The 18131-nt window shown below is 36.8% G+C and overlaps 1 protein-coding gene and 1 long non-coding RNA gene across 2 annotated transcripts in view; both read right to left on the reverse strand.

Annotated features, from left to right (window-relative positions):
- The window catches only part of LOC117155153 (Myosin heavy chain-like), a 65405-nt gene that overhangs the window by 42436 nt on the left and 4838 nt on the right, over positions 1–18131 (reverse strand). Inside the window, exons 2-4 of the mRNA XM_033330799.2 lie at positions 16335–17018; positions 15312–15779; positions 12612–12746 (exon numbers count right to left, since the gene is read on the reverse strand). Coding sequence (XP_033186690.2) covers positions 12612–12746; positions 15312–15779; positions 16335–17018 — 1287 coding nt within the window. The remainder of the gene's footprint in view (positions 1–12611; positions 12747–15311; positions 15780–16334; positions 17019–18131) is intronic.
- Positions 1985–8376, reverse strand: LOC143303443 (uncharacterized). Its single transcript, XR_013059742.1, has 4 exons — positions 8242–8376; positions 7746–8080; positions 7415–7511; positions 1985–7097 (listed from the first exon to the last, which is right to left on the reverse strand). It is a non-coding gene; the product is annotated as an uncharacterized LOC143303443 (long non-coding RNA).

Below are 18131 nucleotides of genomic sequence, written 5' to 3' on the forward strand. Positions count from 1 at the left end.
CTTCTCGTAACGAAATGAAATACTGTTTACGGAGGGTTAATATTGCGTTAGCCTTCCTTTCTTCTCAGTTACGTCAGTCATAAATCGTAATAAAAGATTATATAATCTTATTTTATCGTGTACCATTCTGTCTGTTCTCAAGGCCTTTCAAGTATTTTTAATGGCTTCCCTTAACTCTTAACCCTCCAATGCCCCATAGATAAATAGAAACGTATTAATTTCATAATGACGGTCGTATAAAGCTCCAATTATGATCTTCCCTTAGAGGTATATTTCTTCTATATATTAAAAACGCTGGAACAAGTATAAGATGGATAACAAAGGGAAACATAGTAGAATAAAGATACGATCGATAAATATATTTACGACTTGAGACTAGTTTATCAACAAGAAGTCTCGAAAAATCAGGTGGATATTTGCTCCCGGTAATGAAAAACGAGAGAAACAACGTCTTTCATGATTCGCCTGCTTCATTCGCCTGAACATTTTGTATAACGATACGACCGAACGATACGGTTTGAAAATTTGCGAAACAGGTTTTGTCATGTTGCACGAACGTTTGTTATGATACGTTCAGATTATATTCCATGTACGGCAATAAAAATGGAAACTTATTCTCGTCACTCGACACTACTTGCTCCTATAAAACTTTCCTCCCATTCTACAATAAAATTATATCTTCAAGCATATTATTAAATACTTTAAAAAATGCCAGCGATCATAGTTATCTTAATATAAGATAAAATACAGTTTCGCAAACATAACGAAGGAAAGTGACATGATTAAAAAAATTCCTAAATCAAACAGCTAACTTTATAAAATAGACACAGAGGATGCTAAAGTGGTTCTAAAGCAAAGAACTATCGATTCACCTTTTAACGCCATCCTTTCCACTCGAAGGGAGCGATTCAAGCGCTCCGTTCAGCCAATAATTTGCATAAACACGGTTTTCGCAGAAACAACACGAGAAGAAAAGAAAATCTGTACACATGGAGGATGTATTTTCATCTTTAATCTCTTCGATGGCCTCGTCACCTTTCCCTGCGAGCATAGATCACCATAAACGTCGTTGTTAAATCCACGACAAATGCGACGAGTTCAACTTCGACTAATTGAAACACGCTGTAATTGCATCCTCGATAATCGATTCAATTCTTTTGGCAAATTATACGCGAAGATCGCAAGAGAGAGAGACATAATAAGCATCGATTGGATAAGAAGATAAAACGACAAAGAACCGAATTTTAAAAACGCTGTTCCGTAAAACATGGATAAAACGACTTGTCGTATTCTTCGTCTATAGTCTTCACTAATGGGATTATTCAATGAAAAGTTGCTAAACTCACCATGTTTCCCCAACAGTTGCCAATTTTTCGAAAATCTCTGCGCACTGTTAGAAATGTTCAACATACAAAACACGAGAAAAAAGAAACGCGAATAAAACAATTAACTTACGTGGAAATTTCGACGGGGACAGTTTAATTACACGGTTGGCATACCTGATGCTTTGTGATTATGGAAATTACTTGCTCTACGCTGTAATCAAAGGAGATTACAACAACGAGTCGCGTTCATTTAAGACGCGTTGCGTTATTCCGGGCCGGAACTTCTCCATGACGAAACTTATTATCGTCAGGATGTTAATAAAAATAAGGACGGCTCGGATATACAATTAAAAATCTGTTCACTGGGCAAAACAGAAAATATAGGCAAACTCGAAGATGGTATCCCGCTGGGGGTAACCATCCACGTGTTATTTAGCAATAAAGCTAGAAAAATTTACCGAATGTCCAGCTCGACAAACTGTAAAGTACAAATTAAATAAAAAGAAAAGTCGTTTCGTCGATGCTCCGTATTTTTATTATAATCTTTTAATTAATTAAGAATTTCTGGTCCATAGTGTACTAATGACAAAAAGTCAATGTATAGTATGTAAAGTCTAAGAATTTCGATATTAGCCATGAATTTCAACATTTGCATTTTTCCTTCGTAATCCTTTTTCCATTAATCGATTCGGTAGCAAATTACAGCTTCCTAATATTCGGTTGGCAACTAAGTGATTGCGGATTTTATCATTACCAGTTAATGACATTATCCGCGATCACTCAGTTGCCAATCCAACAGTAGAAAATGTTATAGTAGCAAAAGTGAAAAGAGGAATGTAGATTCGATGTGAAAGAAACGAGATTAAAAATAGAGTTTCATATTCCTCCCTACTTACGTACAAATTATACTTATCTATAACAAGTATTAACTTATTATAAATAATTAGCCATGTTACTGCGCCACGCCAGAAAAATTACTGAAAATTCTCAACGCGAGAATTGATTGTAATTTTAATAAATAATAAAAAAAAAAATATTCCTCCCTCTGTTATCGTTTCTTCGTTCGATACCAAATGACAGTTTACTAGCCAGGGATAATCTTACAGGACCAAAAAAAAAAAAAAAACGGGAAAAGTAACGCAGATACGAGAGACTACAGTTTTAATGTGCCTAATCTTCGGTGTTACGAGTTTCTTAAAATAGTAGCATCTTTTCTCGAAAGCCCGTGACTCTGTTCGTTCTGTTGCTCTCTCAGCACGCGGATCGCGTGCACCAGGACGCACGTGACGAGTCTGCAAATGCCTCGTCTTCGCGTCTCACAGTTGGGGACTTGCCTTTTTTCCACTCAGCCTCTTTTACGCGCGTCGCAAGAAACTTCAAGCGGCTTCTGTTTTTGTGCGATCCTCTGGTGATGTATGCCACCACAGATTGTCGTGTATTCATAAAGCTAACCAGGGACGCTCGATTACACTTTCGGGCAGAGAAAAAATTACAGAAGGGAACGAGCGAAGCAAAAGTTTTTCCATTTGCCCACACACAACGTGGTAAACGTGTATACCGTTTTCTAATTCTTTTTACACTTCCAGCTTCGATGTACAATAGTTGCGTTTAACGGTTCAACTTTTTCCTGGAATAATCGTCGTCGTAGTGGAAGATATCGGGAACGAGATGATCTTCGCTGGAAATCGTACCTTATATTTATTCTTTTCTTCTCTTAGCGCAAACAGATTAACTTTTGACTTTAGGATAAACATACAAAGAAATGTAAATGAACATAGTAATCAAACCGATCAATAGCGAAACTTCTTCAACTGGAATTTAGAGTTACAAGTCATTTGCAGTTCAATCGCGTGTATGTTTTAAACATTACGTGAAATGGAATTTTCCGGATGAATAATATTCTGTATGGAGTCCACGTTGTTGCCGTCAAGGTCAAACATAAAATGCACGCCTGTCATTTCCTGATTAAGCTAGTAATTCAATATAACCGAACGCTACTTAAACATTTATATGCCACACACGAATGTCCTGAAATAGATTTTATTACCAACTATGGATGGAAAATGAAAAAACTCATTATTCCATAAACATTGCTGGTAAGCTACGAGAAAACATTTTCAATGATATTTCTGATATTAGAAATACTTGACAACACTTGACAAGGAGAAAAAAATCTGCCTACGAAATCTCTCGACCTACGCCTAACACTTATCTACCCACTTAAGAGACGCATTTCTATAAAATCCCTAAAACAGCCAGGTTACGCATGCACTACAGGATCATAAATATGTTACAGTTAACGACTACTAATGTCATAATTAATCTAAATTATCAGGCAAACGACCAATCAATCAGAGTTTTGTGTTGGTGCGAGAGATTGCGATCTGAAATACAGATAAAAGAACATTTGATATTTATATTTGGGTATAATAACTATACTATATAGATAGTGAGTTTGTTGTACTAAATATTTTTTGTATATGTACAATCGTAGATCTACATGATAAAAGTTTCAATTAGAAACTTGTAAGAATAAAAGACGGTAATTTAATAGATTTGGTTAATTAGTGAAATATATTTCTATTACTAATTATTAGTTACCATGATTATATGTTGCGTATAATTTCTATGGAACATATTTTCAGATTTGTTTCAGATTTTACCAATACACATCAGCTGGCTGTTGAAGCGAGCAAAACTCTCATAGAAAGAAGACTAAAAAGAAAACACTCCACTGACCTCACTAAAGAAATAAAATAGTTAAACTCGAAGATGGTATCCCGCTGGGGGTAGCCATCCACATGGTATTTAGCGATTAAGATAGACAAATTTACCAAATGCCCAGCTGGACAAATTGTAAAGTACAAATTAAATAAAAAAAAAAAACTCAGTGTCGTAACAGCGCTAATAAAATTGTAAAATATTTATATTCAAAATTTACAAATATAATATATTCGTAAATACAATACGATACTTTCTAGTATACTATCGTTAGTATTTAGTGAACCTGTCTACATGATCCATCTATCCTCTAAGTCCGTCATTTAAAAATTCCCTTTACTATCGGATCGACAAGGATGAGGCGTAAACCGTGTCCCATGGCAGAAGAAATGGGGAAGATCAAACGCATGATTACGCGATGCATTGAAAGGCGACACGTAACAGATGAACGAGAATACATTGCGGAAGGCGTGGGAAGCCGGGTTCTCAATAGCTGCGAAGAATTCCTTTGTAGCCAGATTTTTAAACGAGTGAAATATGTTGTCGTCCGTGCTCTGGCTGGTACCTAAAATCATCCCGGTCCGATGACACATCGACGTCACGCGTTCTTCGACGAACCGGAGATGTATTATACGGGCAAAAGGCGAGAAACGACGAGGTTGTGCGAGCAAGCGTGGGCGAATTACCACAGCACAATTTCTACGCTGTCGTTACGTGACACGCCGATTCATAGAAGCCCAGAGACACGGTACATACGTGGACAACCGAGTTCTAGATCCAACAAAGCCGTCCAGCTTGCGCAAGTTAAGAAAGTATGGGAGAAAATTTGAGACACGTGTTTGCTTACGAGCTCAACTATTTAGAATATGCCGGCTCTGAGCTTTGTTACAAGATTCCCGTGCCGGCTATGTTAATACATTCAGGGGCGAATATTTCTTAAGCTTTAAAAAGATTCACGCACTGTAACAGAATTCTATAGACTTTTCTATGGATGCTGCATTCCCCAGAGACAATTCAAGCGTGTGACGTAGAGAACAATTGTGAGCGGACACTATGAATGGATAATCTGTAATGAAAACAAATATTCAAAATGTCTATCATTTTAAAAGGAGGATTTTTCTATCACGTAGCCATTCCTTATGTTCTTTCGTTTCTTTCCTTTTTGAGACAGAACATTGACGAGATTTTGAATTTGAGTATGTGAGATGAAATAGGCAATTACGGTTCACTGGCGCTTTTTAAAATTTACGATCGTGTAAAAGTTTTAGTACGCTACTTCAAAGAGTTGTTTGCCCGCTGTACACCGAAGAATACTTGAAATCTCGTTGAGTGGAGCGTAACAACCGCTTCAAAGACTGACGACACTACTTTAAAAGTTATATTTGGGAGTTACCACCCTCCTACTTCTCTTTAGTTCTACATCGCTTATTTTCCAAGTGGCAACGTTGCTCTGTTTAAAAAACTCTTGCCCCGTAGTTTAATATCAGTACAGACACTTCCAAAACATTACGCGACATTCCCTCTGTCGGATGTCGTTCTATCGATCAGTTACTCGATACACGATCTTAATAGGGTAATTAACTTCAAGTATCACCTATTAAACGTTATATATGGAAATTTTATGCATACTATAGGTATTTAAAGAAAATGAACAGTGAATGAAAAAGAATTCACTGGTATGCTATGATTATGAATAATTCATTACGATTTTAAAAACCACAAACGTATTCGTTCGCGAATAGTAAAGAATGCTATTCGAAAAGTATGGTAAAATCTTGAATGCGAAAATGACAAGGTACGGCGCCGAGACGAGAGGCTGTGGAAGGTGAAACAACTAGAATTAAAGCGTAGGCTGGATCCTTGTAGCGGTACCGTAACGTAACAGACTCAACCTAGTAGCGCAACAAATCATGAGGAACAATCGCGCAGATTTAATTAGCCTTTACTTTCTAACGTGGCTTGATGCAACTGCTACTTCTATTAATCAACCAACGAGTTCCCGCTCATCTCGCTTTCGCGCCTCTTCTATGAAACTGTTTCGCGAAATGTGAATAACGTTTTCTTGTATGGAAGATCTGATAACAGGGAGACAGATTTGGCAAGGAAAGTTCGCAGGTAACTGATTCCGCGAAAGAACGTCTACTTCTGTGAAAGAGCGTGATATTAGTTCCCCTTTCTCACCGTTTTTTTAACCCAGCTACGTTCTTTCATAAGAAGATTCAATATTCCAGTCCATTACAGTCCATCCGCATTTTTCTAATGTTAAAAAGCATCTCAAGTTTGAAGAAAATATGGAAAAATTGTTATTGATGTGAAAATTGAGTGGTACGGTTCCTGGTTTAAATTCTATATCAAAGTTTCTTCTCTTTGTATGCTAAAACAAGAGTAATAAATTGCAATGTAAAAATTGGAGAATCGCAGCATAACACCTAGCGCTCTACTTCTCTATTTCGCGAAGAAACGAATCTTCTAAATTAGTCGTATCCTCCTTTTGCCTGAAACGACCTGTTTGCCTGAATAGCGAAGAATGCTCCAAACCTTTCAGCGATACCGTACGTCAGCAACTTCGAAATATGTTGCAGAATGAACATTTCGATTGCCTTTGAAAAAGCTGCAACCACGTTTCTTCGAGTCCTTTTCACGGGGTTGCTTTTGCGTATAAGAGCGAACGTAGGCAACACTTGCATTGCTTTACGTCCGAAAAAACAGCGAACGTGACACGAATGATGTTACAGCTTGAAAACTGCCTCGTTTCGGATAGGCGTAAGTATGCCACGGCTTTGTCGTGTATCGGTGCGTGTGCTCGCAACAATCCGCAATATTCACCGGTGTACTTATTCACCAACGTCAGTCCGGCCTGTCACTCGACATGAGTCATCAGCATTATCCTCTTGCAAACCACATTCAATATTTGCATTGTGCTTCCTTGCCTACAGATCGTTCCTCTTACCTACCGATCGTATAATCGCGACCAGGTCGAGTTCGAATTTCATCTCCAACCTATCCACTCTTTTACGAAATACCGATTTGTTCGAGTATCCATAGCGTTTACTATAAATTGAATTTAATAGGAAAATGTTAGACTTTAAACGTACACCGTCGATAAAATATTACTTCTAGTAGAAAGATATTGAATTTTGTGTACATTATTGTGTTGGCAATTAAGTGATTGCGGATTTTGTCATTACCACCTAATAACAAGATCCGCAATCACTTAGTTGCCAACCTAATAGAACAAGTGATCGAATATTTGACAACTTGATGGAATTGGACCAAAGATTTATGTAAATATTCTTAAGTAGAATGATTCGCGTTATTGATATGAATATAGTGTATATCAATGAATATATATTGCACGTAATACTAACTTTCTTTGCTTCGAAGTATCGCCAAATCGTGTTGGAAACTTCTCTATATTAAACTGCTGGCATAATATACGAGAGCTGGCAATTTTTCTTTGGGTTCCTGGCGTAAAAAAAATTAATAATAATTGCAGTTTTGATTCGTCAACTTACAGTACTTTTTATCTAGCTACGAACGACCGCAATGATTGAAATAATCAGAATATGCATAAAACAGTACCTAGTATATGTGTATAATAATAATATCAATATAAAAATAGAAAATATCTGAAGGGAGTTTCAGTGGTTTAGAGTTTAGGCTAAAATGGTGGTGAAGACGGTCATTAAACTCTCGTACCTTGTTGTTCGCGTTGCAAGCGTGGGCAACGAACTTCTTTTGGAAACTCGATATTTATAGAAAGGCAATAGGTTGACGTCATTCTCGGACTGCACCTATAAGTGCATCCTTTTCGATGCCGCCTGTTCCTGCGTAACATTACTTTACAGCCCTACAGTGACGATGTTGAAGAATTTGACTGCCGTTAATTCGCCGCCATTCGTAAAATTAATGTATCGCGTGAATTATTTTCTTTTCCTTGTATCTCACATTGTCTCCGAATATTTATTACAATTCCACTAAGCCAGTGCTTATCATATCGTTGATTTTTCTACTAATTTAAAAGATCTCTGCCACTACGAAAAGAAAGAAATGAAGAAATAACAAAATAATTACGTTCGTATTTTAAACGTAGCCTAACCTATTTTATTGCTAATTCTAACTCGATATGTAACACTGTGTTCTGTTCCCTAGACTGCAAATATTAATTTAATTTTAGACGCGTGTAATATATTACCTGAGTGCGTTACGGATCAATTTCACCGTGTTATTAAACGCGTTATTCGATCTCGCTTCAATTATATCGATAACTGTTAGCCAATGGAGCAGAAATAGACTACTCATTGCTAAGTAACTACTGCTTACTTGTAACAGCATGTTATACAAATTAATTACTAGCCATTTAAATATCGTGACAGGCAAACATTAGGAAATAAAATTTTCGTGACAAAGCCTGACTTGTCTAGGAAATAAATTCACGAACTGAAGAAATTAACATTTACACAGAGTAGTTGGAGAAAGACTCAGACTGACCATAAAATATTTTTAATTTCACCATACATAGCATAGGTATCAATATTCCCTATAAAAAGTTCAAAGTATCTATTGGGTTGGCAACTAAATGATGGCGGATTTTGTCAACACCACCTAATGATAAAATCCGCAATCACTTAGTTGCTAACTTGTATCTGACGCCAGAAATAAAGAAAATCTCGAGGATAAGGAAATAATTGTTTTCTAAATCGTAGATTCGTTCGTTGAATTTGTAAAAACGTCATAACCAAGAAACCTTGATCCAATTCGATTAACATTGTTGCTTGTATAAGCACATTCATCCTGCACGGTAATTCAAATGGACAGAATAATGCGTTCGCACGTAATGCAGTAGCGTGTAATTTTGATCGTACAATTTTACATCAACGTGAACGCCATGAATACAAACTAACAGTGCGTGGTTTACATCATTAATTACCGTTCACGTGTACGACAAGTAGAAGATTAAACGAAGCCATCTGTATTTTGGCGCAAAGAACAAAGTTATCAGGAGGAGCCAGTTGGTTAGTTTGCTTTTGGAATAACATGAAAGAAGAACACGCGATCAATGATTAGTATAATGCATACAGTGGTTGCTATAATTAGACAGAAGCACTTGAACGTTATGAAGATGAAAGACGCGAAGAATGTAAAAGGAAATATAAAAGGTAGTTTCCGTGAAATCGTTACTTTTAACTTTAGGAATTAATTTTACTACTTTTAACTTAGAAATTCTTCCCATCCTTTCTTCTCCTCCTTTTTATGGTTAATATTAATATTTATACCATCAATATGGTAATAATAATTCTAATACTATTCTTAGTATCATCCAGAAATAAGAGATCAGAAATAATTTATTTTGCTCGTCAACTCATTGCAAAGGTACAAACAGGTTGTTGCTAAAGTGCATCCGAGTTAGTAAATCGACCGTTAGTACATCGGATCCTCTCGATCGCACTCTACTTTACCAACCATCAATACATATAAATACACATATGTTGTTTCAGCAGAGATACGAACCTCGTTTTGAGTAGACTAATTGCAACCAATTATAGCATACAAATCCGGATTATATACCAAATACATTTTTTTCACACAAATTTAGTTAATTAATTATTCATATATAATAGGAAATCGTAGTAGACAATAACAACAATGATCAACAAATGATGAATAATCGCTTAATTAATGTGAAATTGTAAGTTTCAAAAAATTAATATACATTTGAAATATATACTTGACAGGTATTTAATCTTGAATACATATTTTCCTGTTGATATACGTATGTATAGAATGAAGTCAATAATGCACAAACCGAGGAGGTGGAATGAAAAGTTCTTGAAATAAAGAAGATAGCCTTACAGCATATGGCGTAACTTTAACAGGCCAGCTATCGGAAAATTCTATCGCATTGCTTTTACCTCCTTGCCATTTAAAAGGCTCTCATAGCGCTAGAGAGCATATGACCTTACTTTTATTGCTGCAACTCAAAATACAAAACAACAGACACAATATTCATACTAGGAGCTCCTCTGCGAATTTTTGAAAATTCATATATTGCGAGTATCTGTATAGTATAGTAAATATAATTCGATTCAATAAATCAAAGAGTACCGTTTACATCTCTCAACCTATGTATAACGAGTTTAAGTTCAAACCTATCTCTACTATCTTCGCCTAGCTTCTACTTGAAGGCATCACTTTTCTTTTTCGATGCACTCGCGAATCGCTCGAAACTATGCAACCAGATTCGAACTTTCGTTCCATTTCTACATGTGACGCACCCTGCATATTTTTATCGCGCTCGTCTTATTACACGTCCCAAGGCGAGTGCAAGGCGTTTCAATAACATACATTTCTACAGCAACTACCACTTTCGCACGGTATTGTCGCGAACGACGACGATTAACGGACAGCAAAATGCCGTGGCTCGGACAGAATTCTCGTTATGCATTAACTTGGAAATGATAGGAAGTTGTACTTGGTATTTATCGCTGGCAGCAAATCATGGAAACAGCCGGTGATTGCTTAATCAGAGGCGCTTCACCTTGTTTAATTTTCTTCAAGCGTAAATTAATCGTTGAGACGACACGACTATATTATTCGTTATTATTATTATTATTATTTATATTGTTTGGTATTTCGTGAAACTCGATTAACTAGAAAAGTGATCGTATAAATAAATTATACTCGATTGTTTTTCACTTAAATCTTTTGCGATTATTCCAGACATTACTATCGGACATAAGTGACCGATAAGAATTTTTAATTTATTTTTGTTAATTGATGTGCATGATCGAAAGAAATTAATCATTGCGTTATACTGATCTCATCGGTTGATGCCATTCTTTAATCGTCAATTGATAATTGAAATTATTAATCATGCGAAATATTAAAATGCGAATCACGAACCGCCGATAACATCATCAATCATCAATTGCTAATTTTTTGCCGAAGTTTAATTAAAATTTCATTGGATATAAATACTCGAACGTAAGTGTTTACGATTGAAACTGATTGATAAAATATTAAAATCGTGATCATCGCATGTGTCTCGTTTAAATATTCAAATTGAAACAAGTCGCTGGGTACGCGCTAAAAGAAAATAAAAATTAATCTCGAAATTAATTAATAAATATCGCGTTAACTGCATAGTATGTCGTATGATCGATAGCAAATCAGTTTCCATTCAGGTTAATTTATTTTTTAGAGATACTGAAAATTGATTTAAAGCACTTTCTTAGAAAACAATGAGTAAGCAAGAGGCATGGTTCGAAAGCATCGAGCATTCAACAAATAATACCTTCCTTTATTGTATTAGATTAAACGTTATCTTCGATGCTGTTATATTTATTCCTAATAATCTTACTGCAGCGTTAACAAACAGCAATTTAACATCGGTTATCGAAGCGGTTTGACGCCGATAATGCTGAAATAAAATGTAGTCTCCGCGTACGTCGTTTTCAACAAAATTACACGACATGTTTAAACATTAATAACAACGTCGTGATATCAACAAAGGAGCACCACTGTATCTAGAAAAATGCCTTAGTTTCTTCGACTTTGTTCTCGTACATACGTACGATATATCTCATTATAAATACCTACTTCATTGCCACATATCAGGAAAAATATGAACGATCAACCCTTTCAAACCACGTACAACTTGCAAGTTACTATATTTATCATCGGTTACTCATACTCCGTTTTGGATATTTTATATAAATTAGATATTCTTTGGAATTCTGTCCATTTCTGCACCGTCGAATTTTCTATCAACGTATAAAAATCCGCGGTCTAGATATAAACGAATAATTAATATGCATAAACTGCCACTGTGACTAGCTACTTAATTTGCGGCGATAAAAAGTGACAAAGCTTCATTACCGTGTAATTGCGCTATTATCGTAGGATTCCGGTTTTTGATTCGACAGAAAGCTGGTATTACGGAACGGGCAAGTCAGCAGATGTACCGTTAAGCGATTACTATGCCACTGCACCGCCGCGAGGAATGTGGGTGGAAGGCATCCGTCCCTACTATTGTCTTTTTCCCTCTACACCTTTCCTCCTGTTAGAGTTAGAGTACCAAACAATCCCATCACGTCTTTCACTTTTTCCGCTCGCTTATTTCCTACCTCATCTTCTCCATAGTTTCTCGTTTCGTTTCCTTTTGTATCTGATATTTTGTCAATTGTATTCATTTTCTTAACACGATTTGCAATCGAATGATAAACCAACTGCTATTTGGTATTTCATCGATGTTCATTTTGTAATTCGATTTGCAATTAAATAATAAAACTTTTATTATCCAAAGCATTCTTCTTCTCTCTGTTTCTCTTTTTATTAATCCTTCTGTATCTCGTAGAAAGCTTGATTAATAAAGCACTTTACCACAATTCAAACGAACTTGGCCATTATTTAAATAAATGGCTATTACATTTTTTTTTTTATTAAATCAAACAGGCGACTGAAAAGGTGTGCACTCTCTTTTGTGGCGTGACGGGAGGGAAATCTTCCAAGACTCTTTGCAAAACGATCTCACCGCGGGATTAAGACAGAAAACAGAATACTCACCATGTTTTGATGAAACCGCAAACTACCAGATCGACGAAGTGTACCGCCACGAATATTCGCGGCCGCAAGTTCGACCTGGCGTCCGTCGCTACCACCGCGTCTTGATAATTCCGACAATTCCGCGACCGGTTGCACCTGCAAACAACAAAGTATTCCATTACGCATTCTATTACACGTTTATTATATACAACAGACACTCTCTTATTCGATCCCGTTTTAATTAGTCTCCGCTTTAACCAACCACATTTTCATTGCGTGACATAAGAATAAGAAAAAGCTTGGATCGATCGAACGAGGCAATTTTTTCAGACTATTCTACTGGGAACCTCAAACTTTTATATTTCAATTTCACTTTTATCTTAACGAACAAACTTTTAAAAAAAAAAAATGTTTAACGTGGAACTGAAATGAAATCGAAGATGAGAAGTTTTAAAAGAACAGAGGGGCAGTCTTAAAATTCAGTTATTCATTAAATCCATTTTCAAAATTCTTTCTTAATTTATTTTTTCCATTAAACGTATGTTTTTCCATTCTGTTCAAACTACATCGTTGGATCCAATAAATTCTTCCCATTGAACTATCTTATATTTTGATGTTGCTTTCCAGTGATAAAATCAAAATAAAGATTTAACACGAATATCTACTTCTAATATTTTTCTCTATGATCATATAAAAATTTCTCCAAAGAAACGAGAACGAACTTGTTACACTTGCAAACTTACAACTTACAATTTACAAATCTATTGTATCTATGTTGTCATTACCACCTAATGACAAAACCCGCAATCGCTTAGTTTCCAAGCCAATAATACACACAATACAGTTTGCCAGTATATCCCGAGTAACATTCCCTAAGGATAATAATAGTAGTTCGCTATTCCAAAGGAATTACCGCAATTAACAAGTAGTACAAGAGTTACCGGTATTCGGATGGTAGGAATTCAGATAATAAAGGATCAACTGTACACGTTGATAAGATCATAGCTAATCGCACGCATTAAACAGATATCACGCGTGTAACGGATGCCTCAGACTACTTTCTAGCCGCGTGTGCGAGCTCAAGAAGATTAAAGTGGTTTCCGTCTAGCGTATACAGCACAGGAAACAGGATGTTGACCGAGAGAACACCTGCAAGCGGCCTAGCTGTACATAGTATAAGTATGTAAATCACGTTACGTTCTTTCTGTTAAGACCGTTTGGTTTACCGAGAAGGAGAACCAGGGCATGAACCTGTACGAAGGCCCCCAAGCCTAATCGATACATCCTCCTCTAGGAACTTTACAACCAGAACTGGAAATGTTCCAACGATAAAACTAGACAAACTTATGCTACTTCGAGAGTATGTTTTGTTTGCCATTTTATACAAGGAACGAAGTAGGATACATAGATGCGAACAGAAATAGTGTATTTTGCAGGAATTGCATAACTTAAACCAAACTCTGATCACGTGTCATCCGTGACACAACGATACCAATTGGGAGTCGATGTGAGTAGTCTTTTTGCAGAGGAGATCTTTTGAGAAATTTTGTTATTCTTTTAATTCAGAAAGCCTAGAGGATGTACGGTATGTTCCAAGCACCTTTCTTAATCAAAAGTTTCTATATAATTATAGCACTAATTAATTCCATAATTGGGTCAATGTTAATTCCCTTTTATTTTTAAGAAAAATGATCGGCGCGTTAAAAGAGAGGAGATTCGCAAATAAAGAATCTGTTATATTCTAGAGATTATAAATCCGAGCGACGAGTTGACTCATTCTTCCTGGTTAACTCAGGATAAAACCCTGCGTAAGTCACGATGGGTTTATTGTTGTAAACCCGATAGGAGAATCAATAAAAAGAAAGCCTATTTATCGGCAGTGGGCATTGAGAATCTCACACAGAAATAGAAAATATCGTATCGCAAGTTCATGTCGACAAATCTAATTACGCTTGCACAGCTTTGACAGTAAGAAGTCTAACAAAGTACTTAAGTACTTAATTCTCCGAGTTCGTGACCAACTGTCACAACCAAGGACCAATAGAAGATCATCGGTTGGATCCCACGGTAAGAAGTTATTTTCACGCAACGCTCCCGGTCCAAGTATAGTTTTATTATGGGTCATGAGTCACGATCCCGCTATATTCGGTGCATCAGTGGCAATGAACCAACCATGATCACACCAGTTTCTCTGTTCCGTACACCGATCACCTTTCGAACCGACCAAGCGTACCTGTGAACGCTCTCACTTTTACCGGCAACGCCAACGATCCCGTGTAACCATTTTCATCGTGGAGAACGAAACAAGAAAGTGGGGATTAAAGATGCTGCTTATCGATTTCTTCTCACTTTGGAAAAATTTAGAGTATAGATTATATTTTTGGATTATCCTTTTTATCGTGTTTTACTTGAATTTGTTGCTCGCATCGGAACGAAGTATCGACTTTTTAACCCTTCTGTTCTCCTTCCAAACGAATATTATATTTCATTAGATGTAAGTATAATATCCTTTTCTCATTTTTACTTATAAGATTTTACAAAAGTAGATGATAGGGCACCCTATATAGCAGGTGAGAAAATTTGCATTACTTATGAATGATCTAATAACAAACTCTTAAATGTTGCAACGTTAGTATTAAACTTGTGCTATAAAGCATCTCAACTCTACCAAGATGGATAGCAAATTTTTATAAATATTTTATAATCATTGTCTTGACTCACCTTTACGGTAACACTGTTAACGGAGCCCTTAATGAGATCGATAATTTCTTCCCGTGACTTGTCATCGACGTTAATTCCATTGACTTCGATCAGCCTGTCGCCTGGCAGCAACCCGGTGTCGTTGTTATGTTGTATCAATGAACCTGGTTCAGCGAAGATCACAGGTCTCATCTGTGTGACACCATTTGCGGCTCGTTCCACGATTACAGCTCGACGCAACGAGAAACCGAAATCGTTTCGCGGTGGTGGTTGCCTTTGGATCGTAAGCTCGCGAGGTTCGGGCAGTTCCAGAGGGACGATCTCTGGTAACTGCAACTCGACGCCTTGTTCTTCAAAGGACGCCGAGGATCTCCACCTCGACAAACCCTGGGATTCTCCTACGGGCGACAGGCTGAAAGGTGGTGTTGCGAAACTGGAATTCGTGGTGTCTGTTAGGGAGTCTGCGGAGGGGCTTGCACTGGTCACCACCTGTAAAATATAAATTGCAATTCGATCGTTAAACACAAATTATAATAAATACAATAAAATAAAATGTGTCGCACATATAAGCAGTTACAGGGAGAAAATATTTAAATGCTACCAATGTATACCAAAAGCAATCAAGAGAGGCTGAAATATGACAGTTAGGATCGTAATTTAGTAATAAATTATGTGCAAACCAGCCTAATTCGTACGGTAATATTTTATGTAACAACGATATGGTAATAATGGCCTCGAGTAGAAAATTCAGAAACCACTAGTGTTACAAATTGCATGAAACGAGTTATCAACTACTCGCATTACCATACTACTGAAAACAGTTTCCTTAAAGTACGAGTTGATGGCTAGAAGTGTTTGCATTAGGAGACACATAGGTATAGTACCAGACTAGCTAGCCTCTCTGTACCTCTCTCTGTAGGCTAATGAAACACGAAGATCTTTCAGCTGCGAAGCTGAGCTTGGACAGCATGAATTTCAAGCCACGAGCACCTGGAATACCAGCGAAAGCCTCTAACAGAAACCAATTTGGTCCTTCCAACTAACCTGCAACAGTTTGGTGTCGCTTTGGTGGTGATGATGATGCTGTTGTTGCTGGTGTTGCTGCTGATGCTGCTGCTGAGCCTGCTGAACTGTTCGCTGAGGTGACACCTGCCACGAGCTTTGTCCTGTCTGCGTTTCCTCCTCGCTACAAGCTTCCTCCTTGCTAACAGCGTTTCCAAATCCTGACAAGTGTGTGGGCACGTTCTGGTAAGCGATCACCTCGTTCTGCAGCGTGTTTCTGACCAGTAAATTGCTGGCCTCCTGGTAATTGGTCTCGTTTCCGTTCGGCAGATGGCTTTCCTCTGACAACGAATTCACAGTATTACTGACACTCAGACGTGGTCCCTTAAGAATTCCTCGCTTCGGAGGCTTTGGCGGCAGTGGTGGCAGATTCTTCCCTGATTGTCCGGATACGTTGGTTGGTGTAACCGAAGACGTAGTGGTGGTGATTGTCAATGAAGTCAAAGAAGTTTCAGAAGAGTCACTCTGTGTCAAACCATCCGGCGTTCTCGTATTCCAATTATTACCAGTGCGAACACTTTGCCCTGAGCTTGAAGAGTTTTGCGAATTTTCTAAGATATCACGGTCCAAGTAAGCGAAGAACGAAGCACTATAGTCTGCGGTGATACCACTCGGCAACTTTTCCTTCTCCTTCCGGCGACCAGGAATCTTTAACGATCTCCGAACCTGCAAATGAAACAGATGCACTTGGTCATTTTTCCAGTCAAACTTTGTTACAATGTACATATTATAGGTATAAATAGGAAACAATGTTATACACTAGCCAGAAAAAGTATTCGCACATACCCTTATTTTCCAATGTAGCCTTTTTTAAAGCTAGATTTTAAATTTCATTCTCATAATACCAAATTCTTGTAATTGCCATTTTTTAATGCTATATAATGAATACAATGGCGTGTAAATATTATTTACGTTAAGAAATAGATAAGGAAGCATTTAGTGTAGAAAATACATAAATAGAAAAGAAATTAAAATATTAAAAAACTGGTTATATCTTTATCGTATAAAACTCGACAGAACTTTTCTACCCATCTAATACATAGTTTCCTTTTCTAATGATTTTCTTAATACGATCTTCTTTCCTTTAATTTCATTTTATTGCAAATGTACAGTAATAAAACGTGAAATATACAAAATTAGATTTTGAACTTGGTGTTTCAACGTATGCATCTTGGTTTATATTCCACTGCTTTTCATTGCCAAACGGAAATTTAGTTTCCCAGAAAGTTATTTGATTTAATATGAAAAACAAGATAGTACTGGATCATTTTTCTCTCACACGCTGTGCCCACATACTCATCCACTTGCAATATTATTTTCTTTGAAATTTGATGCAATATCAAAAAGATATTAAGGACATATTTAATAAGAAACATGCTGTTTGCGAGGTATATACTACAAAGATATTCGATACGAAAGATCTAAGGAAACGAATACCTGAGAGGCAGCCGTACGTGATGAAACAATGACGTATCCATTCTAAAGTCTATTCCTTTTCCTAGATCTTTCGTATCAAGTATCCTTGCATAAGAGTATGCGAAAATGACGTATAAATGCACTTCAAGTTAATAATGCATAACAAGTTTACTACGATACCTTCCATTCACGACTCTATCTTTTAATGAACTTTATGATACGATATTTGTCAACCAATAAAAAAAATACTAAGGAGATTGGTCAATAAATAATTGTTGGAAATACAGATTTTCTAAACACGTTTCATCGATAAAGAACTTAAGGGAGAGGAAATAATCGCCTGATATCCGAGATTAGATACCA

This window comes from Bombus vancouverensis, chromosome 12 (genome assembly GCF_051014615.1).
Source record: "Bombus vancouverensis nearcticus chromosome 12, iyBomVanc1_principal, whole genome shotgun sequence".
Classification (NCBI taxonomy): Eukaryota; Metazoa; Arthropoda; class Insecta; order Hymenoptera; family Apidae; genus Bombus; species Bombus vancouverensis.